Source organism: Dicentrarchus labrax, unplaced genomic scaffold (assembly GCF_905237075.1).
Source record: "Dicentrarchus labrax unplaced genomic scaffold, dlabrax2021, whole genome shotgun sequence".
NCBI classification, from domain to species: Eukaryota; Metazoa; Chordata; class Actinopteri; family Moronidae; genus Dicentrarchus; species Dicentrarchus labrax.
In genome coordinates, this window is record NW_026136708.1 from 10,802,149 (window position 1) to 10,827,148 (window position 25,000).

The 25,000-nt window shown below is 39.6% G+C and overlaps 3 protein-coding genes across 9 annotated transcripts in view; 2 read left to right on the plus strand and 1 right to left on the minus strand.

Moving 5' to 3' along the window:
* Positions 1-1,626, plus strand: part of sgk1 (serum/glucocorticoid regulated kinase 1) — a 35,301-nt gene extending 33,675 nt beyond the window's left edge. For all 5 annotated transcript variants that reach the window (XM_051408695.1, XM_051408698.1, XM_051408699.1 and 2 more), the window contains one exon: positions 97-1,626. In XM_051408695.1, the coding sequence (XP_051264655.1) occupies positions 97-264 (168 nt within the window). In that variant the 3' untranslated portion in view covers positions 265-1,626. The remainder of the gene's footprint in view (positions 1-96) is intronic.
* A 6,549-nt stretch (positions 1,627-8,175) lies between these two features.
* On the plus strand, positions 8,176-17,692 carry slc2a12 (solute carrier family 2 member 12). 2 transcript variants are annotated; one of them, XM_051408898.1, is made up of 6 exons: positions 8,176-8,299; positions 9,654-9,771; positions 12,856-14,151; positions 15,617-15,739; positions 16,275-16,425; positions 16,517-17,692. In XM_051408898.1, the coding sequence occupies exons 2-5, from the start codon at positions 9,678-9,680 to the stop codon at positions 16,409-16,411; spliced, it is 1,650 nt and encodes a 549-aa protein (XP_051264858.1). In that variant the 5' UTR covers positions 8,176-8,299; positions 9,654-9,677; the 3' UTR covers positions 16,412-16,425; positions 16,517-17,692. The 2 variants fall into 2 exon arrangements, with proteins under 2 accessions (XP_051264858.1, XP_051264857.1); XM_051408897.1 differs by having other exon boundaries at positions 16,275-16,407.
* Positions 17,693-17,817: 125 nt separating this feature from the next.
* tbpl1 (TBP-like 1) lies at positions 17,818-23,708 on the minus strand. Of its 2 annotated transcripts, none has more exons than XM_051408899.1 (8): positions 23,582-23,708; positions 22,753-22,866; positions 22,030-22,273; positions 21,819-21,901; positions 21,389-21,452; positions 20,469-20,572; positions 19,856-19,950; positions 17,818-19,454 (listed from the first exon to the last, which is right to left on the minus strand). In XM_051408899.1, the coding sequence occupies exons 3-8, from the start codon at positions 22,162-22,164 to the stop codon at positions 19,360-19,362; spliced, it is 576 nt and encodes a 191-aa protein (XP_051264859.1). In that variant the 5' UTR covers positions 22,165-22,273; positions 22,753-22,866; positions 23,582-23,708; the 3' UTR covers positions 17,818-19,359. The 2 variants fall into 2 exon arrangements, with proteins under 2 accessions (XP_051264859.1, XP_051264862.1); XM_051408902.1 differs by lacking the exon at positions 23,582-23,708 and adding an exon at positions 22,974-23,489.
* Positions 23,709-25,000: the final 1,292 nt, after the last annotated feature.

Here is a 25,000-nt window from a genome sequence, read left to right on the forward strand (position 1 = left end):
GTGAATTAAAACATTTCCAATTATGGAAAGGTATTGTGACTATTACAGCTTGACTAATCTCTGCTTGTCTCCCCTCTCCTTCCCTCCTTCCTCCAGACGGGACCCAATGACCTGCGGCACTTTGATCCAGAGTTCACAGATGAGCCGGTGCCCAGCTCCATTGGCTGTTCCCCAGACAGCGCGCTCGTCACGGCCAGCATCAAAGAGGCTGCCGAGGCCTTTGTGGGCTTCTCTTACGCCCCATCTATGGACTCCTACCTATAGGATTTAAACACAGGCACTCAATACGGACACCAACGCAGACTTACAGGAAATGAGCCGTGGCATGTCCATGGACTTGCATCTTGACCCCACCTTACGTTTCCAATCAGGGTGATGGATTTTTCTGAAGCCTACCCCTGCAACAACTCTGCATCTACAAAGAATTTATCCACATGTACTTGCCATAATCTCTCCAACTCTTAAATGCATTTAAGAAGACTTGCTACAAGAGGATGCCATAATTAAATGACTCATTGGGGTTGAAATCCACCATTTTACTCTGATGTAACAACGCACAAATTCTTCAACCTTCCACAACAGACACAAACGCTCTGCAGCCTTCAATTTCCCATCTCTTACCTGGTAGTGGAGGTCATTTGCACATAGCTCAGGCAGCTTAAAAGCCGACCTCGACCCTAAAGCCACAACTGAAAGCACACACACCAACTTCCATCTTTTCTCAAAAGAGGAAGGCTGGATCGTACTGTACCAGTCCTGAAAGGGATTCCCATCTTCTTCTATGTAGCGAAACATCTTCCCCTCTTCCTTTTGAGATTCTGCCCAACCACCCACAGGGCCCTACCTGAGTTGAGTTTGACTGAGTAGCTTGGAGATGACATTCATTTTGGTGCTTTAGTTTCTTCTCATCTACTTTCCATGTGTTTGAAAAAGGGAGTCATTTTAAGCTGAATGTTACAGAGAGGGATGTTTTATTTTTTCTCTCAAATGTGCCTTTATTTTTTTCTCTCCATCAGAACTCACACATCTTTTGGGTTTTGTCTGTGTCAACCTTAATGTCTCCACTCCACACCTGACTGCAGGTGGGAGGAGCTGTTTTTTGAAGTCACCAGAGAAGAGCGATGTAGCTCTGAATTAATACACCTGTCTTTAATGTGTGAGACGTAGGAACTCAAACGATGTTTCATATCTTCATTTGCACATAAAACGATAATGGTAATGCTGATCGAGAGAGAGAAAGAGAGAGCACTGCTGCTAGGTGAGAAAGAGAGTGATGTGTTCAGAAGTGTTTGTGTAGTTCTGCTTGCCAACTGTGTCCCCTTCACGTAGTCTTCCATTTGCCTCACAATAATGTAACGGTGGCCTTCAGCCGAGCTGACGACATCGGAACTGAACATTCCATTTTAATATTGCTGTAATGCAGTTTGACGGTATTTAAGTTTGTTTGTATATTTGGAGTCATGTGTACTAGTTTTAATGTATATTGAACAAAAAATGACTAAAGGTATGCTTAAATATGTATATGTAACAATTCATGTTAAATGTACTGTAAATTGTAAAATTGTTTAAGATTTATGTGACCATGTTTGGTTTGCAATAAAAGTTTAACTTTATTACACCTTATAACTGTGTTTTTGATCATTTATAAATGGACTACATGTACATGAAAGTGCTTAATTTCATTAGTTTTTCTTTTGTCTTACATATGCACATTTTTTTAGTTTTTACATAATCTTGACATTGCCAGTGAATCAGTGGCCACAGAAAAAAAAAGCACACAAAGTTAGATAATAAACTGAAAAATTTAAAGAATGAAGATCAAATGGTAATCATTTACTAGTCCTGGTTGAAGAGGGCTTGAGCTACTGACCACTTCCATCGTACAATGTCCCACATAAGTGTAGAGTGGACTTTACCCTGGTACATGCGTCAGCAACCTTACACAACGATGATGGTGACGTCCAAGTGTGTGTGTGGACCGGATCTGTTTGCAGGCAAATTATTGATTGATAAGGCTATTGCAGGTCAAACAATATTAATGAACCCAATTCATTTCAGCAGCTCTATATTGCACAAGAGGAGCATTGATTTTGATACAAAAGCAACATGGATGATAAATAAAGCAGGAATGACATACAGTGTGCTCTATAAGATTACAGCTGGGTGGTGTGTTGATGAGGGAGAATGTCCTTCTACTGGAGTTCAAGGTTGTGTCCATGGTTAATTGAGTCTGCTGGGGTGTCTTTGAGGAGGACACTGAATGTCTAACAGATCCAGGGGGTTATTGTGTGGGTGACCTCTGTCCTCTAGCTTCCAGAAGGAGAAGGTAAAGTAAAAAAGGAATTTTGTAGCCACAAAGATTTACATTATAAGAGGACTGCAGGGAAGGTGTCCTAGTGGAAACCCATAAACATTTTAACTTTCTGGACTTGTCTAGCCAATGGTTTGTTGGTCTGAGAAGTTCCTTTAAAATGTCTCAGGTTTAAAAATAGAAATATAATTGGGGAAATTATTCATTATTTTTTAAAGCCACTACAAAGTGTTCTTCAGAATGAGAAAATCCTGATAACATCTTTTGGAGCTGCTATTTATCTAAAATGAATGAAAAACCTGCATGTGTTATATGTGAGACAGACTATTCAAATCTGCTCTTTGTGTCTATGCATGCTTATTACTTACATTTAACTACTGCTATAGTAGTTTTTACCATCACCATCTTACTCATTATAGTCCACTGGTCTTAGCTTATGGAGAGGGTAAACAAAGTTACTTACTGCTGGCTGCTCAGGGCGCCCTATAGCTCACCTGCTAGAGCTGGTCCCTCATCAGAATCAGAATCAGAAATACTTTAATAATCCCAGGGGGAAATTACTATTGTTGCAAACTCCAGATATACATACATAACATACATAACATATATTATGAACATATATATATATATATAAAGATAGAATGTACAGTATAAAATGTGCAAAAAGTGCAAAAAGTATTGCCCGTGTTTGAGTCAGATTACAGAGAGGGGCTGTCTGACTCTCTGAGGGAGGCGTATAGTTTGATGACCCCAGGCAGGAATGATTTCCTGGGGTGCTCTGAGGTGCATCTGGGTGAGAGGAGTCTTCTGCTGAAGGTGCTCCTCTGCTGAGCCAGTGTGTCGTAGAGAGGGTGTGAGACATTGTCCAAGATAGATTATAGAGGGTCCAGCTCCTCCCCCACGACATCACCAGCCCTCCTGATCAGTTTGTTTAGTCTGTTGGTATCTGCGACCTTCAGCCCGCTGCCCCAGCATGTGACAGCGAAGATGATCGCACTGGCCACAACAGACTCATAGAACATCCTCAGCATCGTCCGGCAGATGTTAAAGGACCTCAGGAAAAAGAGTCGGCTTTGGCCCTGCTTGTAGACAGCCTCTGTGTTTCTGGTCCAGTCCAACTTATTATTAAAGTACACCCCGAGGTACTTGTATTCCTCTACGGTGTCCACAGGGACCCCCTGGATGGAAACAGTGGTCACTGGTGTTTTCACCCTCCTCAGATCCACTATGAGCTCCTTTGTCTTTGTCACGTTGAGTTGCAGATGATTCAGCTCACTCCAAGTGACAAAGTTGCCCACCACAGTCCTGTATTCACTCTCATCACCATTTTCAATACAACCAACTATTGCTGAGTCATCAGAAAACTTCTGAAGGTGGCAAGACTGTGCAATAGTTGAAGTCTGATGTGAAGAGGGTGAAGAGGGTGAAGAGGAAGGGAGCGAGGACAGTCCCCTGTGGGGCCCCAGTGTTGCTGACCACCCTGTCAGACACACAGTTCTGTAGGCGTACGTACTGTGGTCTGCCCATCAGGTAAACAACAATCCAGGACACGATGGGGGCCTCCACCTGCATCGCAGCCATCTTCTCACGCAGTAGAAGATGGCTGCGATGTACCAAGACTGAGTCTGAACTGCAGCGGCCATGGGTTTGAGCCCAACCTTTGCTGTGTGTCATCCTCTCTCCTTCTCCCTCCTTTCCTGTCAATCTTTAGCTGTCCTATCCAATCAAATCCAAAAATGTATAAATAAAATGAATTGCTAGTTGCCCACATAATGTATAGGTATAGAAAATGTGGTCACATGTGTGGAATATTTTGGATAGTATCAGAATACAGTGTGATCGTTATTAGCTCACATGAAGTTTATAGTTCTCTGTCTTTTGTAAAACTGATTGGGCTTGAAGATGCACTACAATTTCTCCAGTTCTGCTCAGTAGTCACAGTAAAACACTGCCATCTGCTGGCTAAGCCTTGAACTGAAAGTGGAGGCAGAGGAGGGAGACAAGAAGCATGGAGCAGATAAATCCAGTAAAGCTTCATTGTGACTAAGAATTAAGGGCTTTCATGAGGAACTGCCATTACTGCCATTTTATTATTCTATATGATATAAAAAGTAAATAAATACACATTTGCTTTGCTGTGTAAAATACAGTAATATATTGTTTAATGTTATATGTGACGTTACAGTCTGAATGGACTTTCAGAGCCACCAATCCCCCTGGAAGTTGATCAAATGGGAGATGCAGCCTACCCACTTATTCTTGGACAAGATATCATCACATTCTTTCAAAGGTGAGTTTGAGATGACTCTGACATTGTCATTATTGATCTTGGCAGTTTTGTCAACATTAGATGATGATAATAACAATCATCAAGTTGAGGATACTGATGCAAATGCTAAGCACGTAGCAGAAGTAGCAGAGGATCTATGGCCTGGAGGATCCAGAGGAAGTCTAGAGAGGACAATAAAGGTGAGGAGAGCAGCAAACGTTTCCAGTGGAGGGATGACTTTTCTGCAAGTAACTCTGAAGAGGACTCTCTGCCTTGAGGCTCCTGCAAGTGGGACATTTTAAAATAGAGATCAAACTTTATTTGTTGCTTTTTAGAAACCAGTTTCACAGTTTTAGAAACCAAAGTATTTTTACAGAATACTCAAATAGATAAAACATTCAGTTGTACCATCCTGAAAGTGACATGAAAGGATGCAGTTTAACCTCTAAGACACAAGACACTGAAGCTTAGAAACAATGGCAATCAGTGTTCAAAGGCATGTAAGAAGAATTTTCAAGTAAATAAGGGACATTTAGAGAGTCTGTGGTCATATTGATATTTATAGAGGCATTTCATTATGGGATTTGACTGTTGTATGGGGAAATTATGCAATTTCTTCCCACATATTTTGTTTTATTGCTTTTTAAAAATTTTTTTATGAGTGTTCTGTTTGCTATTTTAGATTAGCCTGTCATTTATTTAGGCCTCATGTAATCCAGCTGTATACTGCTGTGTCATACTGGCCTTTTTCATAACTCAGTCTGCACACCTCTACAGAATTGAGTCTTCGCCACATGACAACCAGCAGTTTGAGTATATATATATGGGGCTTCTGTCCCCACTAGCAGCAGAGCCTGATGATGACAGCGTTTGTTGCTATGATTATACTGTGGCATTTGCTTTTATGATGGCTGGAGTCACTGCAGCACTCTGACATTTTCTATAACCATTTCCATTAGGCTATAGAGCAGGCAGCCAAAACATGAAGAGATGCATTCACAGAGTCCATTCTCAGTGATAAATGCAACAAAATAAAAAAGAAATACACAGGCTCAGGGAAATGTGGGGTTTTTCCCGTTTTTTTTTTGTAGTGTTGTGTTTGCGGAAGGATGAAGAATCATGAAAAAAAAACATTTAATAAATTTATAGAAGAGGTGTCTCGTGTATGACCACAGTTAATTACTAGTAACATACTAACTAATAACATACATACTAAGTAATAAATTAAATAAACTTTTCTAAAACTTTATTTATTTTAGTGGTGAATCAGGTTCCTCTGTTCTTATACTATTACTCCACTAGATGTAGGGAAACAGTAGTTCCACATGGTTGCACTGTTTCCCTTCCCTTCATCATAAAAACCTGATTGTGTATGACAGCTATCACTGGATCATCATTTAATCACAGCATTATCATTTGAAGCGTTGAACTATCAGAACCCATCCTGATGATAAACACTTGTTAGGTCCAACAAGTGAATTCAGTGATATTAATTACTTTTCAATAGTTTTAAGACTGGCAGTGGAAAATGCGAGGTACTTTATTGTATGAATCTTATCTTTCTTGTAATTCTTTGTTGCATTACTTGCATTTTCTGTAATTTGATTGTGTGTGAGTTACAGCATATGACATCTGACTAAATCAGAACTTTCTCAAAAAAAAAAAAAAAAAACACCTTCTTATTCTTAGGAACTTAACCTTTGAATATGTGGATTCTTGCCATTACCTGGTTAGGGGTAGTTTTAGTAACTTGGTAACAGCAGATATGACATGTTGATTTTCCAACAAATTTTACTTTATATGTGTTTGAGTGTGACATGGTGAGAAGGGGAGAGAGCCAGAGAAAGGAAGGTGTAAATGCCTTGTGTATGTGATCGTGTGAATTCAAGCAAAGCATATGCATCTGTATTTGTTGAGTTAGAAAGTTAGAAAGCCATTTTTGGGGGATTTGTTGTGTTATACTGTATGTGAACTCCATATGTCATTTAGAATAACGAACCCTTCCACCTAATAAAATGGTCAAGAATTAAAACTACTTCCAGTGCCAGAATGTAGTTAAGCATATTTAATCAAGCACTGCACCTCAGGTACTTTACATGAGTATTAACATTTTCTAATACTTTATACTTTTACTCCACTACATTTCAGTGGGAAATTGTGTAATCTTTACTCCACTAAATGTATTTTCCAGTTACTAGTAACTTTGCAGATCAACATACAAACATTACATTACTTTACAAAATGTCATGCACTTATTAAACAATATTCAAAATAATTAGAATTAGCTTCAACTCGAACCGCTACAGCATTAAAATGTTTCTTGCAAATGTATGAATAAGCAGTCAAATTACATAATATAGTTTATATAATAACATTCTGTTGCATAATGAGTACTTAAGTTGTAATATATCAAACAGAATTTACTATTTATTTTTGTACCTCTAGTATGATTTTGAATACAGGACTTTTACATATAATGGAGTATTTACTAGTAAAGAATCTAACTACTTCTTCCACTACTACCTACTTCAAATTAAAACAAACCTAATCATTAGTTTGTGTCTATTTGCACAACCAACATTATGCATGTTTGATTTTTGGACTATCAGTGGGTGTGTCTGCTGTTCATATTGTCATTACTTTCCAGCTGGGTGAATAAAACGTCCTCTCTTTAATAAAACTGTGTCACTTCAGGGAGCTGTCAGAATATAAGCATATGACTGTGTGGAATTAAGGAAGAGAAACCTTGCCAACACAAAGCAATTGTTTGATGTGTCACATGATTGTGTTTTGGTTTGTTACAATTGTGAAACAACATCATCATCACATAATTGTGTTTAAGCCCCAGAACTAAATCTAGATAACAGCTAATCACGTGACTATTTGCTGACATGGTAAATACCATGCAGTCTCCAACAACCAGGCCACCCATAGCTAGTTATCTTGGTTAGTGGGCTATTACATTACACACACACACACACACACACACAACACACACCACAAACACTGAGGTTCAAATGACAGTAGTTAAATACAGGTCAAACTTTGGATTCTATAGGCCATGTCTGAACATCTAAATACATCTCTGGCAAAATAGGCCAATCACTAACAGGCACATAAGGCTACATTCAGTCATCTGTGAGGCAGCAGGGCAGGTGTGACAGTTCAGTGCTGCTGCATTCATAGAAATGGGACATGGGAACCGAGCAAAACAGCAGGTGGCCTCTCCCGTTTGTTTTCACATGCAGTATGAGAGAAAGAGCATTATTGATACAGGTGTATTTTATTGCTGGTTTCTTTATAGTGAGAAAGTAACATCATAATAACCTAAAATTGCAACTGGAAGTTATACAAAAAAAAACCCACAGAGGAAGATAAGAAAGTTACGATTTTTTTCATACCGTACTACAATGAATAAATATTAGCCCACATGAATACATTGTTTCACCATAAATACATCAGGCTATATGAGCTACCTGATAGACACTTTTGGACCAATAGGATTTTACGCTGGGCGCTCGAAGACCGAGCTCGCGTTTTCTATTGGTGGTCTGGGCAGACATGGGCGGGGCTAAACAAGTGCTTTACCAAAACAAGTTGCGTGCGTGCACCGACACGAGCGTGAAGAGAGGAGTTGGGAGAAAAGTGTGCAGTAGAAAGCGAATGGACCGACCAACGCGAACCTAAGCTAACCTACGGAGACACAGCTGGGTCGTCAGGTAGGGCAGTGTCACTGCGTACAGCTGTTAATGACACTTTAATACTCGTCTACTGAAACTTTTCATGTGCCGAAACCAGCTTTAATTTGCACGTAAATAGTGGACAAGCCCGTACTTGAAGTGATTGTATTTGAGAAAAGCTGCTAACTTTGGCTTTAGACGTTATTTGCTTGGTGGTCTTTGGATTGTAAGCCTTTCGCAAAATGACCTTGCAACATTTCAAGGAGGACTTTCAAGACAAAAAGAGAGAGAAAAAACACTTCATTGTAGAAAGTGCACTTAGCTGAGAAAAAGTCTCCCAAACCATTTCCATACGCCAAAGACAAGAAACCTTTAAGTACTTAGAAATGAACATCTCTGTATCACAGAACCAACTGCAGCTGTCCACTCTGAGCTTCACGCTGCTGGTATTTATGACTGGGCTTTCATTTGGAAGCTTGTTTGTATCCAGGGACACCAAAAGGCATCAATTGGTGTACGTTTAACCCAGGACTGCACAGAGAACAATAAAAAAGAGGGACTGGTGTGATGATCATTTAAAATGTCACCCCCTTTTTCCTGCACAAGGATTGGTTTATGCTGTATTTTGAAAGTAAAATAATCCTCACCTGTTGGGTATGGTGGTTAGTCTTAGTTTAATGTGTTAAGTTGATGATATAGTTTATGAAGCCATTATAGGGGCATAATTAGGCCTGTTTTTCCTGAATCAAAGGTGAGTAGCACACTCATGTTTGTTTATTCAGGATATGTACACTGCACAAGGATAAACTAAACTTTTCAAAGTATCAAACCACAGTACTTCTTTGGCATCAAGCAAAAAGTGTCAATAGTGCCAAGTATTGAAGGTTGCCATGTACCAAGAGCTGGAATCAAATGTCTGGTCAGATTTGTAATCTTGTTTACTTGTTTTGATCAGATAATTCTTGCAGATTTTTAAGTTATGTTTTAGGCAAAGCACCAATTATCATTTGAGAACTTGTTAAACAAAAAAAAAAGAAAAGGGTTTTGTAGAAAGAATAGGTTCATATTTCTCAAAGTGAGGTAGAATTTTGCCGTACTTTTTTTTTTAAATTTTGGTATCAATACTCACTATTAATGAAAGCTTGAAAACAACACTGAGATCTATCAGTAAGATAAAAGTTAGATTTCCATCTGCTTCAGAGAAGTGAGGCGTTTCCCTCTTGAAGAATCCATTAACACTTAGCTCAGGACTGATACTGCATAATTGTCCTACTGGGTATGCTTAGTCCTTTATGTCAGGGACATATTTCAACATCAGGTGTGTGTTTGTGCAAAGAGAGAAGGCTCTGTTTGATGTTTTCACGTTTATTTTATTCATGCTTATTTTACCTAGGCCTACTGTTAGAGGTGGTTGACGATGGAGGCCAACAGTGAAACCAAGAAGATGACCTCTTACCTCCCGGGGAACCCCTGCTCTGAGACCCAGAAACTGACCCCACCCAGAGGCCCAGGTACACACAGACACAGTAACATTCTTTTACCCATAGGTGTGTCAGTGTTTTGGTAGAGCTTACTTAGTACTTAATTTAGATGTGAGGGTGTATCTGCTTAACTCAGGTACAAATGGGCTCCTCCCTTTAGTTTACATTCCTTGGCATTAAGCCTCCATAAACACTTGAGTTAAACAAAGAATAAGTTCAAAGAAGCATTTTAATTGAGTTATCTAGATAACTTTCCAAGTAATAGCCCCCCTCAAATATGGAATTTGGACTGCTCTGGGTTTTGCACAGATAACTCAGTAAACCTGCTTCTTGGAATAGATGTATGAATTCTGATCAGCTAAAATAAAAAGTGTAATTTGTTCATGACTGCTTCCTCAGACACTTATTAACAATAATGATGAAGCCAAAAGTTGTTTATGACTTTGTGTCCCAGGTCACTCTGACCATGGCGGTGTGACATGCTCTCATTACAAACTACGTGCCTGTGAATCTTAAAAACAAACAAACATCAGATGATTTAACCAATTACCTTTAGACTTTATTTTCGGTATGACTTCAGACCTAATTGATATTTTGAATTGGGATAGTTAGAGTAAGTTATGGAAAACAAAACAACATTTCCCAATAGAAAAATCTCCACCCATGCGAAATGCGGTAAATGTTTTAAGGTACACCAACACACGGACTAAAACAGTACAGTGTAGTTGTACTAAGGTCCCAACTTGTAGCTAAGAAGAAGCGATGTGACTGTAAAGCCTCAAGTTACCTTAAACATTAGATTAGTTATCCTAATCATTGCCACAGAGTAAAACACAGGTATCAGATTGATCGTCCTTGTGAGTCAGGTATCAAAGGTAGAAAAGGGTTTAGGTATCAGAATGGGTATAGGGAGTTAAATGTTAGGATATAACACGTTTATTACCAGAGTATTATACAGCTATATAAAACTAATTTTAAATGTTTCAGAAAAGAAACCTGAAAACACTGTAGCTCAAAGACTTATTACAAGCGAGTACAATTTAACATATTTAATACTGTAATCCCATTATTAGATAATGTTACTTATGGGAAAGGATTGTGGGGTGGTGCAGTCTCTATAGACCTTATAGGACCCTGCAGTTTGCAGCTGTGTCACTGTTTTTCTTGAATGTTGCGCCATGATAATTAAATTAGAACAAAAAGAAAAAAGTCTTACTAGCATGATTATTAAAACAGTTGCAGTCATATACATTAACATGTAAGTCTACAACCTATGATAAAAAACAGAGTCAGCTGGTTTGAACAATAATTCAATTACAGCGTCCTTTAGTCAAACCTTTTAAAGGAAAAATGCACATTGAAGTCAACGGCAATGCTTCAGCAGTATAACAAAACAATTGCAAAGATCCTTGATGATAAAGTTTATGGTGGCCCATATATAATCATTAATTGAACTGAGTTTGAAAAATATATATGTAAATAGTGTCGATGTATGCATGCTAAGCTCATCAGTTTTTTATTTGTTCCTTTCCTATCTGTCTAGTTGTAATGATAACGGTTGTCTGTTAGCTAATGCAAGACAACGCATGTATGTTTAAACTCCTCACACACACACACACACACACACACACCGACACACACAATGCCTAACAAGATTGCTTTAGCATTCTTCTTGTGAACTTCCGACCTCTAATTCCACACAGTCAGCGCTGTTAAGGCGACTTCATGGTTGGGAGAAACCTCCGGGGATAAAAGTGGTGGTCCTGCCAAAAGTTATAGCACACATTCCTTGAAATACGCTGTGTCAAGCTGTCAGTGACAACCTTTCTCCTCCCAATGTGTATTGTGTAATGGCCATTTCCTCATGTACTACTAACTGCTTCCTGCTTTTTACTCCAAACCAACACTGAATCTATCTCATGATGGGTGATTTCAATTCTTCAACTTCTACTTTAACTAATTTCCTTAACTGAAAGTTTGTTACTTGAGTTCCTGCACTATGACATGGGATGGACACAATAACACATATTATATTTTGCATTAATAACCTACTGCTGCTAGACAACCCTGATTTTGGTCAGCTGGTCATAACCTGATTACAGCAACTTCACATGAGCCATTCTGCTGCTTTAAAACTGTAGCTGTAAACAAAGAACACAGTACTTGTTTGATGACCAGAAAGAACAAATGGTTGTATTGTTGGCCCCACTCCAAGGAGGTTATAGTGTGGGATCAGCTATATGACATAATAACCCTGTTAGATCTGAAAGAGGTTCAGTATCTTGCTCTTGAACACCTCATGGCTTCACCGCTGCCCCACTGGCAATAGAAGTTTTGTCTTAAAAATGTACTGGGCAAAGCCATGTTTGAGCATGACACTGGCTAACCTTGTTCCCATTGCTGAGAATATATTTATGTGGTGGTGTGTTGGTTTATCAGTTCACTAATAAGGTTAATTTAGTTCCAGCGTTTAATGTTTCTTGGACATTCTTACTCACAATAGAAACTCATGAGTTACTAGATTTTAGGCCTGCCTGAAAGTCTGACCATGTCTACCAAATGAAAGGGACAACACAGTTTTCCATATTGAGGTTTCAAAAAATTAAAACATGAGCAGACCAGATGTCTTACTAGGAAGAAAATGCGCAGCTACAGATACACAAGCTACAGCACAATGCATTTGAGTAAGAATCCCTTGATGTACATACGACAAAAAAAATTAGTATGTCAAGTAGAAATGCAGTTATCTGCCCACTTGAAGCCCTGAACCTTATCATCTTTACCGACATCACCTGCGTGATCAGCATAAGCCTGAAATGGGCAGTTGCAAAGGCTCCAAATGCTGCGTGATGAATGGGACAGCACTTTGTAAAACCATGTTAACAGTAATTTGTGTGGTCATTCTAATGTAATCTTAACTTTTAGGTTTAATATGTACCTTAAGCTGTGCCCATTCTGAATATAATAACAGCCTATATATGAAAAATTATACACCGTCATGTCTTCATAGGACAAAACTAGACAGTTGCTTTGAACATGTCACCTAGTCAAGGCCTTTTGTTTAATAGCTGTTATCTAATAGTATAGTTTCTGTGTTTCTGTCCCTCTCTCCAGGCTGCAGCTTGCTGGTGGTGGTAGCGGCTGTAGCGGCCTCTCTGAGTGGTCTGATGCTGGGCTATGAAATGGGCCTGACCTCTGGAGTCCTGCTGCAGCTGCGGGGCCTCCTGTCCCTCTCCTGCCGGCAACAGGAACTGCTGGTCAGCTCCCACCTGGTCGGCGCTCTCCTCATCTGCCTGGCTGGAGGTCCCATTCTGGATCGCTACGGCCGCCGCTGCTCTTTGCTCCTGAGCGCTGCCCTGGTGGTTGGTGGGAGCGTCGTGCTCATCGCCGCCACCTCACTTGTTGCACTAACACTGGGCCGGGTGATAGTTGGAATGGGAACGGCGCTTTCGGGGACAGGAGCGTGCCTTTACATCGCGGAGATCTCGCCGAGGGAGAGGCGGGGTCTGCTTGTGACGCTGTACGAGCTGATGTTGGTTGTGGGTGTAATGCTGGGATTCAGCTGCAGTTACGCCTTCGCTACTCTGCCCCACGGTTGGGCATATACATTTGGACTAGTAATCCCTCCAGCACTGCTGCAGATTAGTGTACTCATATTTCTCCCACCCAGTCCACGCTTCCTGGTTGCACAGGGTAAAGTGGAGCAGGCCAGGATAGTGCTGGCCAGACTGAGAGGTGGGGTTCAGGAGCATGTGGAAGTGGAGCTCAGAGACATCCAGGCAGGACTTAAGGAGGAATCAGAGCATAGTTTCTTGGAACTATTCAGTGCCAAAGCCAACTTGCGTTCACGGCTGCTAACAGGCGTGGCCTTAGTCTTCCTTCAGCAGGCTACCGGGCAGCCCAACATCCTCTCCTACGCTTCACCACTTCTCCGCAGTGTTGGCTTCAACAGCGACGCCGCAGCGACCCTGGCCTCCACAGGGTTCGGAGTAGTCAAAGTAGTCGGCACCATCCCGGCAGTGTTGCTGGTTGACCGAGTGGGACCCAAGAGCTTTTTGTGTGTGGGTGCTGTCGCAATGGGATTGTCTCTAGTTGCACTCGGTACATTGACACTGCAAAGTCACACTCACCTCACCAGCCTGTGTAAAAGTCAGACTATACTAAACCACACACATACGCCATGGGATTTAAACAGAACCGCTATAGACTTTGACAGCAGGGACATTTTTTCTACTGACCTCCCCCGCCCATCCAACAGTGAGGAGGCACAGGGGACTAACAGAGAAGATTATGAGATTGGGGAGTCAGGAGGACGACAGATTTACGGAGAAGTGTCTCCATCACTCAGGTTGGCGTCATTGATCAGCTTGCTGGTGTATGTGGCAGCCTTCTCCATTAGCCTCGGGCCAAGTAAGGATCAATTCATTCAGTTTTATTCACCCACTCTCTTTACACACACATGCACACAAATTAAAAACCTTCAATTGCTGACCTGCAATGTATTTACCTCAGGCTAGTTATCTTAAATATAACTAAAAGAGGGATTGCATATTTGCATTTCAGTGTGCTCAGATTACCAGAGTACACCAGGTCATTTCTATCCACAATATGGAACAGCAGCTATATATCCATATGCACTCACAGGCACTTATTTGAGATAATTTATCTAGTTTATCTGGTTTATCTGGTTCTAATAGCTGCAGCTTGTGACACATTGTACTGTGAAGTACAAAGTACAACAATGGTTATCATACAATAACTAGGCATTAGGTAAAGTTTAGAATGATACATAGAGTATAGAGTGAACAGTATATGCCACATAGAAGGGATGTACATCATCTAAAAGCTGGGAACGTGAAGATTCATTTGAGATTTGTCTAAGCACTGTGTGAAATATTTGTAGTCATACATCTTTAATAAACATTGTGTTTTGGTTAGGTGCCTATTAAAATTGAGAAAGATAAGAGTGTATAAGGGCTAAGAACATTATGATATAATTATATGATGGCCAGCCCTATGCTTTATTATGTCTCATAAGTTGTTGCATGGGCTTTTGCAGTCATTTTTGGGTTAATATCATTTGTTACATAAATTTGGTGCAAAATCTAACCATTTTCAACCCCTCAAATTTATTTTCAAAAATGTCCTCCAAAATACTGTATTAAGACATCAAGACCTTAAGGAACACCATGAAAAAACATTCTGTGATTTGGTATCAAAAACGTTTGACATTTGGAGAAACACCCGCATTGTCACAGTTTTATGAGGCTGTGATCATCCTAGAGGTCACAATAGGGCATTTCATACAGTGAGGTCAAGTTTTAAAAAAAATTAACCAGCCACCATGGGGACTAGCATCATCATCACACACGAATATAATTGGGCTCATCGAATCCACAAAAGTCTCAACTTTCCAGCCATACCCAATTTATAAAATTCCAATACTGTTTATGCAGAAATATTCAAATAAACCATTTTCAATAACACATTTATACTTCATGCAATAAAAACTGCACGTTTTTTCCCAAAACTGCATGGGATTAGCATAAAGCGGGCATGGCTTTAAGTGGCTTCCCGTAGAACTAATTTTCATTCAGATATCTTGAGTTCAGAGGTCAAAAGAGGACCGCTTTAAAAATGACCCTGCCAGTTTTCCCCTCGTTATTTAGCACCCTTCCCAAGAAGATAACGTGACACGGTTTAATTATATATATATTCACTTGAGTTGAAGAGGTTAAAGCTGGCCTACAATTCTCCATACAAAATAACATATAAAAATGATACCGTTATTCTGGATCATGTTATTTGTATTTAGGCCTTAATAATCATGACCACTGACGTCCTTGTACGTGTGTTTGTTTTCTTTCCTTTCCAGTGGTGTATGTGGTTCTCAGTGAGATCTTTCCAATGGGAGTCAGAGGCAGGGCTGTGTCTGTAGTGTCGGCTGTAAACTGGGCCACTAACCTGCTCATCTCCATGACCTTCCTCACAGTTACAGGTGTGTGTGTGAGTGTGTGTGTGTGTGTGTGTATTGGTTCTAATCACTGACAGTATATATAAGGTTTGACTTGATTAATCATAGGTTTGACCTATTGTGGTAAAGCTATAATGCGCTTTATCCGTACCTTTTTCTACAAACAGGTATAGAAAGATAAACATCTGCAATGTTTCTGACAGCAACCAGGAAACTCAGTACTATATAGAGCCGGAGATTTCATGCTAAACACGTTTCACTTGTTGACTTCCTGAAGGCGGTGTCTCACATTGTTCCTTCTACTAGGTCCAACTGTTGTGAAGTTATCTTACTATAGGATTAGCAGAACAGGAAGAGTAGACCTAAAACAGTTAGGCACTATTTAAATTCAGAATCTTTGTTATTTATCTTCTTGAACCCCAAGTCAGTTTCAGGACCTGATTTGCATAGTTTGCAAATCATTGTCTATCATCTAAACTTTGCCAACTGTAGCAGAGCAAAAGAACGAAAAAAAGAACACACAAGTATCCTGACTGAGGTTATGTTGTTGTTTTTCTAGAAAAGATTGGTGTTCCCAACGTGATGTTCCTCTACGCTGCCATGAGCTTTGTTCTACTGGTGTTTGTCATCCTCTGTGTTCCTGAGACCAAAGGTCGCACGCTGGAGGAGATATCCAAAGAGCTGGCTAAGAAGTGAGCGGCAGCTTACATGTAAACTTACTGTTATAATCAATTTGTCTAGTAAACTAGTTTGTGAAATGGATTTCTTTATCTTCCATCTCTCCTGTCTCTGCTTTACCAGGAAGCATTTTGAGGCGAGGCTCTGTAGGCAGGTTCAGCCTCAGGAGAGCCTGATCAGCAGCAGCAGCACGTCCACAGAGACTCCGGCAAACGTCTGATTCCTTTAACAGACCACAACTGTACACCTCATATGATGGAGAGTCAAGAGCAATGACCCATAATGACAATATATTAGCACGAATGTGGGTGACAACTCTCAACATCTCACGCAAATCTCATTTTCTACCTACATCTTCATCCTCCACCTGGTTCCTATAATAATGTCCTATAGTTCCCTTTAGCTACATTCTGTATATAACGGAAGAAAACAGCTCAGGGTTCACTGTTGCTTGTCGAAGGCAGTAAAGAAGGGTCAACAACAGGGATTGAATATGTGATTATATAATATATATGTATAATATTTATTTAATTCCTTCCTTTCTTTACCTCTTTGCTGTTTAAGAGTACACCTCCAACAATGCAGAAAGGGACAGTTTCCCTTAACTCCAGGAAATAATTGATTCTCCACCAGCAAGTAAAACTGACTAAGAGTGCTGACACTGTTCTATTACAGTTTTTTTTTTCTTCAGATATTGTGATGAACATTTACAAAGGATTGCCTCTTTTGGATAATCATGGGGAAATCAAAGATGAACTAAAAACACTGTGTATATAACATTTGCTTCTTTGCTGGATTGCGAATTAATTCTTAAAACATGACATGATGTGTATGCTGCTCCCTGTTGAATGTAATGTAATAACACTAACATGGCTCAAAGAAGTCATAGAAGTTACAACATGGTATGCAGAAATATGAATGGTTACAGTGGCCTTAGGAAGAGGAAGGTGTCTTATCCTTTACATTTTATGGGGTGAAGCAGTCAAGAAAAAGATAATCAACACACTGAACTCCACTTTATGCTGCTGAATCCTCAAAAACAAGCAACAAAGAGAAAAAGACTAAACTCATCAGGTCTAGTGGTAATATCAGGGTAGTTAATATAACAACTAGGATTGTTGTAGTGTAAGAAGAAAGTGTGAACAGTGATGAACAAATGCTTCTTTTTCTTTTTTTTTTTTACTTGTTTCAGTGATGCCAAAATTATACTTAGTTGATTAACAGGTTGAATGTTTAAATGCAAGAAAGAATAACTTGTGTTTACCTGTTCACAATTAAAATTGCACATTTTTAAGTCTACAGTGATGCACATTCTCTTTTTTCATGTCGGAAAATGTAGGGATGTATTTGCAAAGACGTTCTACTGAAACTGCTTCACAAACAGAAAAGGAAATAATGAAAATGAGATAAGCCCTGCAGCGGTCTCTTTTATCATTAACCTTTATTTTTATACAAAATACAAAATTCACGTGTCACAAATCTTCAGTTGACACCGGTTCAAAAAGTCAATCCCACATACTTGAGACAACATGTCAAAGTTTTCGTCATCATCTTTTCCATCAGATGCCTTTTATTATATACATAAATATACGTTGCCTCTCGCCAGGTTTTTGGCTCCAGTTTAAAAACACAAAAGCCTCTCACTGTTTTTCTTATAAGAGAATGGTATTCTACGACGGGTTTGTTTTTCAGACAATTGACTGGACTGGTTAATGCTGTAAGTTAACCTCTTTGAATATTGTTCATGGTTTGACGCATGAATGTATCACCAAACCTATTGACAGGTGACGATGCAAACTTGGAGTGACTTCCTGTGCCTTTACAGCAATTTCCAAGACCAATTGTCGACAGTGTTTTTATAATTTTTTATTCCTCCAGCGGCTAAAAAGCTAATTATGAATTGCTAGCCATGTCTCATTACCACTAGCCTACGCCAATTTAGCAGTTGTGTCAAGTGAAAATGAATGAGGGGGTTTATGGCTCAATAACACTGGAAAAGTAAAACACCCTTTCAAACGTTTTCATTACATTCCAAAATATTTAGGACATCAGTGATGTTCTGTACATTGTCCGAGCCAAGAAAAAAACAATTATATTTGCAAGTTTGCCTTAACTATTATTAGGAAATCACAACAAAGGAATCAAAAAGTGTGTGTGCATTCTGATCCAATGCAGCAGTCGGGAAAGGAGAACAAATTTCTAGTGAACTGGAAACCAAACAAAGTAAGGAAATGTGAGGAACCAACAATTAAAATCAGAGATTAATGCATATTGTGAATGGATATGTGTATCTGCATAGGGACCTTCTCTTACTTTGTGTGTGTGTGTGTATGTGTAACAGCTTAGACTCAGCCTATGGTTTGACTGCTGATTTTCACCTTGGGCAAAACTGTTGGTAATACAGTGGATGCCTTTTATTTTGCATTCACACACGTTAAAAAAAAAGAGCCATGGACGGAGATTCTTCCAGAGGATGGAGGGATGGAGGGATGGTGGATTGTTGTGTATAGGGTTAAAAGGTGAGGCTTCTAACATATTGACCCTTTGCAAAGGTCACCACTGTTGAGCATTAAAATGGTTAAACTTGTTGCAAAACTGGTCTTTCTGTGTCCATGCAAAAAAACCCAGAGCAAATAAAAAGCAAACAACTTCCACCCCCTCCAGTGGCGGTCGGGTTTGGAGGAGCTGTTTCCGCTTAAGTGTGAAAGACGTACTTGCAAGTTTAGGCTGTTAAAATCACGAGAGCCACACAATGCACAACAACAATGAAAGAAGAAGAAGTTTTAAGACTCCGACTAGCATTGTTGAGACTTATTAAAAATCCAGGTGATTTCCACTCTGTTGATAGTGTTAGACGTTTGTTGCTGTTGCTATCATGTAATGATAAAATCAAGCAAAGAAATCCAAGGATAAGGTGCTTCCTCACTTGTGGACGTGACTTCTCCTTCCATTTATATCTTCTGACTTTAACTTTTTTCTTTTTTTTTGAGGGGTTTCTGAACCTCGAACAGTAGTGGGTAGACCTGCTCAACAGCTGTGGCCACATTCTGCACATTTGGTCCTGGATGGTAGGGTGGGGGGGGTTGGAGGTGGGGTTAAAACAAAAGAACAAGTTTTGAGTACAATAAAAAACAGGAAAGGCAATTAACCCCACATACGGATAAATAGAGAACCGCAGGTAGCATAACAACAGAGAGAAAATGATTTACTCCTTGTTTGGGTCAAGCTCAGCCTAATGCATGACATGACATACAAAGAGGGCATAAACTATTTCACTCTCAGTAAAATTCCTTGAGGAATTGGGTTATTTACAAACCGCTTTTCTGGTTGTAACAGACTATAAAAGTGCTTTACAATGTGACCTCAATCCCTTAAGCTGGTGCGCCCTCTCCCTGTACGTAAAGGAGAGCGTGAGAGGTTAGTGTCTGTCTGTGTGTGTGTAGACACAGATGTGTGAGGTACCTGTAACTGTGATGCTGCCAGTAGAGAACACCTGTATTGTAGCCTTGAGATGTTTGATCCTGTACGTGGCAGCTGGATGGAGCTCTGGTTCATAACTGACAAACACATATAAACACGTGGTTTAGTACTGTGCACTAAAGGCTTTCAGCACACACATCTAAAAACAAGTTCATTCACAGCTTTGAGGCTGTTTCACAGGATGCTATTTGCCAGTGCTCCGTATGTTTTTATATAAACAAGTGAATCAGCATCTGACTACTCCATCGCCTTCTGTCTGCTTGCTTTACAGTAGTGCCAAATGCACACTAAAGCACTGACCAGAGGTTCCACCACTAGAGGTCATCCTGTCCTTCTAAATATGGAACCACTAAAAGACTACTAAAAAAAAAGAAGCTATTTAGCCTACTTTATAATACATGTAGTGGGGGGTCTCAAGTAAGATTTTATCAAAATAAATGACTATGCTAGTTAATTGTGATCATAAAACATAAGAGATCCTAGACTGATATGTGAGGGGTGAGGGCTGCTACAGGATGCAGCAAAATCAGAAACATTATTTTTAAATGTTTAACTAGTGTGATGATAGTGGTTGTGGTGCACAGTACTTTATTACCTGGCAATGGGTCGGTTGTTCTTAGTGAAGTCTATGAGGTGGATTGCAAATGGCATGGAGCACACTGCCAGCACATTCACAACTTTGAAGGCTGAAAACCTCACCTGAACAGACAACAAACACCGGCACAGACACATGTATGAATGCAGTTACACTTACACACTTTTACATTGAAACATTAAGCTTTTTTTCTTTCAATCCTGATCTTACAGCCTTAGTGTTGGCAAGTAGAGCTATAGGCTAGCCTCATCTGCACATCTGCAGTCACGCCGGGTTTAACAGAAATAGCACTGACAAGTGGTTGGCTGAAAAAAACTTTAACCCAAGCAAATAAAAATATAAGGCAGATATTTGGATTGCAGATCTGTTGTGCGTGAGGTTCAACCTGCAGGTTGACCTGGTTGCATGCCACTGTTTTGATCTAGCTAAAGCAAATGAGAAGTCAAAACACATGGGAGTCGTGTACACAGTCTAATGAAGAATAAAGTTCTTCTTTCTTTCTTTTAAGACCTGTGCCTCCCTGGCACAAAGGGACTCTTATTATGCTAATCTTCAGGCATATTAGCCAAACCGATGAACAGGATTGTAAACACTCACCTACAATCTACTGACACATCACATGCTTACTTAAAAGGACTATTAACAATATTTATAGATTATTACAATCACATTTTTTATTAACATAGGTTTGAAATACAGTGAAATGTGATTTTGTTGTCCAAATTAATATTACAATGCAAAAATAAAAGATTTCTCCACAAAATTATCTGAAATGCAATACCTCACCAGATATTACGATTAACTCTAAATCTGCATGAAAAAGTTACCTAGCTAGCAAGTTATCTGCACATTTTTTCAAAAATAAACAACCTGGTTTCTGTTATACTGCTGTTAACCAACAACCGAGTGATTATTCTCACCTTGAAGCCCAGTTTCTGCAGAACGCGTGCTAACCTGCGAGCACCCAGCTTTGCATCATCCTCACTGAACAAAAAGGAGAGCAGGATGAGTGCCAGGTTTGTGGTAGCTGACTTACCAAAAATGATAACAGCTTGCTCTAATGTAAGCATTGTATCTTTGACAGGTGAGACAAATGGTAATGCATAATTAGCAGTCGATGTGGGATGTTGCTCAAACATTCACCTGAAGGCACCATTACTACACCAAAAATAGAGAGGCGAGACAGCCAAGGCCATCAGCAGCCAACACTTCTCTCACCAGAGAAAATTAATGGCCCTTTGGCAAACAGCAACTCCATTTGTTATGTGCAGTAGCTCTTTTTGACACGTCTTCCAGTTAGCTACTCGTTAGTGTGAGTGTGTGTGTGTGTTTCATGTGCAACATATCTACCTTGTTGCTCCAGTGCAAATGATTTTCCCTGAGGACCAGATTGAGGCTGTAATCTTGGGCTTACGAAGCTTCATTAGGACTTTCTAAGAAGAAAAAAAGCGGTCAAACATGGCCCATATCATAAACCCCTGATAATGCTGTACATATGAATGTGTATTTCTTTTATCTTGGCAAATCCATTTCCCTCTTTAACAGTCTTTGACTTCCTTACCCCTACTTCGGGCTTATAGATGACATTGGTTCCCTCTAAGGCAATGGTGCGCAGGTTGAGGTGGCACCTGGTCCTGAAGGTTGCCACCACATTGGTGATAATGATATCAAGTGCCTCGTCATTGCTGGAATCCATGAGGAAGTGTGCGGTGCAGCAAGAGGACCACGGGGGCTTTCCGCTCACACATTCATCATCAACGCCACCAGCACCACCATTTTACGGACGGTCAAGGAGACAAGATGAGCTGGAAAGGGGGAAAAAAAGCCAATGGTTTAATTACTATTTTGAATTACAAAATATAAATGTTGGTTTACGACACACAATCTCTATTGTGATTAAATATACTATATAATGTAATGCAATGTCCCCTTTGATTATTTAGTTTTTCAGAATCACTCTTATTGGCCAGGTATGTGCACACATACAAGGAATTTGACTTGGTTTTTAACGTTGCTTTCAATTTACATACACAGAATAAGCATGCATAAATAAACAGAACAACAAGCTCAACAAAATAAACTTGTATAAAACAGTTATACATATATATAAGCAGATAAAAAAAAACCAATATAATTTGTAGACAGTAGACAATAATGCAATGGTGCAGAGTGCAAAGGGCATATGAATCACAAATTTCAAAAATATTTCACAAATCAAATGAGCTAATTGCACATACAGTACAATCGAGTAGCACACACTGTGTTTAAATTCTGATCTTGTTACCTTAGTGGCCACAACACCTATTCATCTGATTCTCCAGCTATGTGGTTCCCTCCTGCTGCTATATCTTCTTCTGAGATACAGGAGTGTGATTCAAAACCCAAATCACACAGTCATCTGCAAGACATTAAAGCAGTAATTTAAACATTTCAGAAAACCATCCGTTTTTCATGTAACGTTAGCCACCGCTATTATTACTCATGTAATAATTAACGCTAGCTTACCTGCTAATGATACAGCCTGATACGTTAGCAACTCTCTGTTGCTAACGTTATTAAACTCGTAGCAATATAATAGTTAGTAAAGGAAATCAATTCACTGGAGGCTAAATGAGACACACAATGCATGTATCAGTTGAATCAATAAGGCTTATTGGCGTTACAGCTCATGCATCGCTCATCCCAGGGTTGTATCGCATAGTAACGCCACTGATAAGCTTGTTTAGGGAAACGATGCTAGCTAATCTTTCCAGCCTAACAAACCGGCTGTCAACTATTCACCGCACACTTACGTTAATCCACCATTCACTGCATATACTACAACCTGTTTTTGTGACCATAACTCCAGTGAAATAAACAACTCAATTACAAACCACAGTAGCGATACATCACTACCGCCCGGCTAGTGTTGTGGATAACGCTACCTAGCCGTCAGCTAGCAACAAAGAAAAGTGTAAAGGCAGTAATGAATGAAAAGTTGTTAGCTAAGCTAGCTTGCAGGCTAGCTGTCTATCGTTACACTGAGGACGAGGTAGTCCCGCTGTTTCCAGCTGGGTTCGCGTGTTAATGGCAAATGTGTGTATCTGAAATGTTTGCTTTAATTCTTTAGCTACCTCTTCAGTTCCCTCACTGCTGCATAAACAATCCAGGCAACGGTAAAAAAAAAAAAAAAAAATGTGGACAGACTTCTTCCTTCCTCCGCCGACAACAGACCAGCAAGTAAGCCGTTTTCCGGTTTCAGCCTTCAAAATAAAACTAGGTGACCTAGTGAACTTCAAAATAACAACAACTTCCGGTTACAACTTTCAAAATACAACGATAAACTAAACAGCCAACACGTTTTACGTCTTTACACTACAACTATACACACCCCGATATATAGCTGCAAAACAGGAGCCGAACAACAAACATAGGCTACAGATGGAGTTTCTGGAGTTAAGGTATCCCAGCTGCAAGGTGTGGTAAAATATTAATATTAGTTTGGGTACAACCATATAAGTCCTGCAATGAACTGCAGGGCATATTTGCTGGCCTACAGATCATTGCAGGACATAGTTCCATTTTTATGTGTTAATTTAATTCCTTTCAATATCAGGGTACCCAACAAAACTAATATCATTTACCCCACAGGGTAAAGTTCCCTTTCTTCAGATGATATTTAATGAACTGCAATAAAGCCTGTGGAAGTGCTTTAATAATTATATTGAATGGCAAAGGAATATTAATTATATAGTTAATCATGATTTTGTTCACATGACAAAATAACACCCAAATTCAGACTTGTATAAGCAGACACATGTATATTGTCAAATAGATCAACATGATTAAATAGTTCTGCCTGCCTACACAAATACTTGACTTGAACAGTAACCAGTAAGTTGATCTAAAGTTTGTATCTTGCGCCACCATGTGGACAATGAGGGTTGTCTGATTGGAAAAAATAACTTTAATTTTGACATAATTTGAATCAAGTTTTCTACATCATATCTCACACATTGCACTAATAACTGAATGCCATTGAAAAAGAGTTTTGAATGAATTTATAGTCATTAAAACTTATAATTTGCTAATCCAAGCAAGGGTTAAAATGCTCATTGACTCCAGCCAAATTCTGTGTCCACAAATTTGTCTTTGTAATCATCTACGTCTGCCAATATTACACTTAACAGGCTTATGTTAACACCATTTCCAGATAACAATGTGTAGTCTTTTTTCAGTGTTTATGGTGTATTGACATTTAAGCTATGTGGATTAGAACATCTCCAAAGCAAAATGAGCACATCTGGTCAGTAAATGCTCCTCAGGGAATTCTGGAAAGGCTACAAAAGAGAAGAAGGAGTAAAGTTTGGAGGCGGCCGGGAATGTTTGTGTTATCAATGAGAGAATTCACAGCCGCTCTCGTGGCTCATGAATGAATTTAGTGAATGGATGCTGTCCTGAAGTTTCTATGCACTGTCGCATCCTGCACTGATTGTGACCTTTACGCAGACTGATCATGATTATATTATTAGTAATTATTATAAGTAAGTGTT

Coding starts and splice junctions, on each gene's coding strand:
- slc2a12 (XM_051408897.1), top strand. CDS start 9,678: ATGGAGGCCAACAGTGAAACCAAGAAGATGACCTCTTACCTCCCGGGG. Junction 9,772..12,855: donor GACCCCACCCAGAGGCCCAG/GTACACACAGAC, acceptor CCCTCTCTCCAG/GCTGCAGCTTGCTGGTGGTG. Junction 16,408..16,516: donor TCCAAAGAGCTGGCTAAGAA/GTGAGCGGCAGC, acceptor CTGCTTTACCAG/GAAGCATTTTGAGGCGAGGC.
- tbpl1 (XM_051408899.1), bottom strand. CDS start 22,164: ATGGATTCCAGCAATGACGAGGCACTTGATATCATTATCACCAATGTG. Junction 21,902..22,029: donor TCTATAAGCCCGAAGTAGGG/GTAAGGAAGTCA, acceptor TTTTCTTCTTAG/AAAGTCCTAATGAAGCTTCG. Junction 19,951..20,468: donor AACAACCGACCCATTGCCAG/GTAATAAAGTAC, acceptor TGTGTTTGTCAG/TTATGAACCAGAGCTCCATC.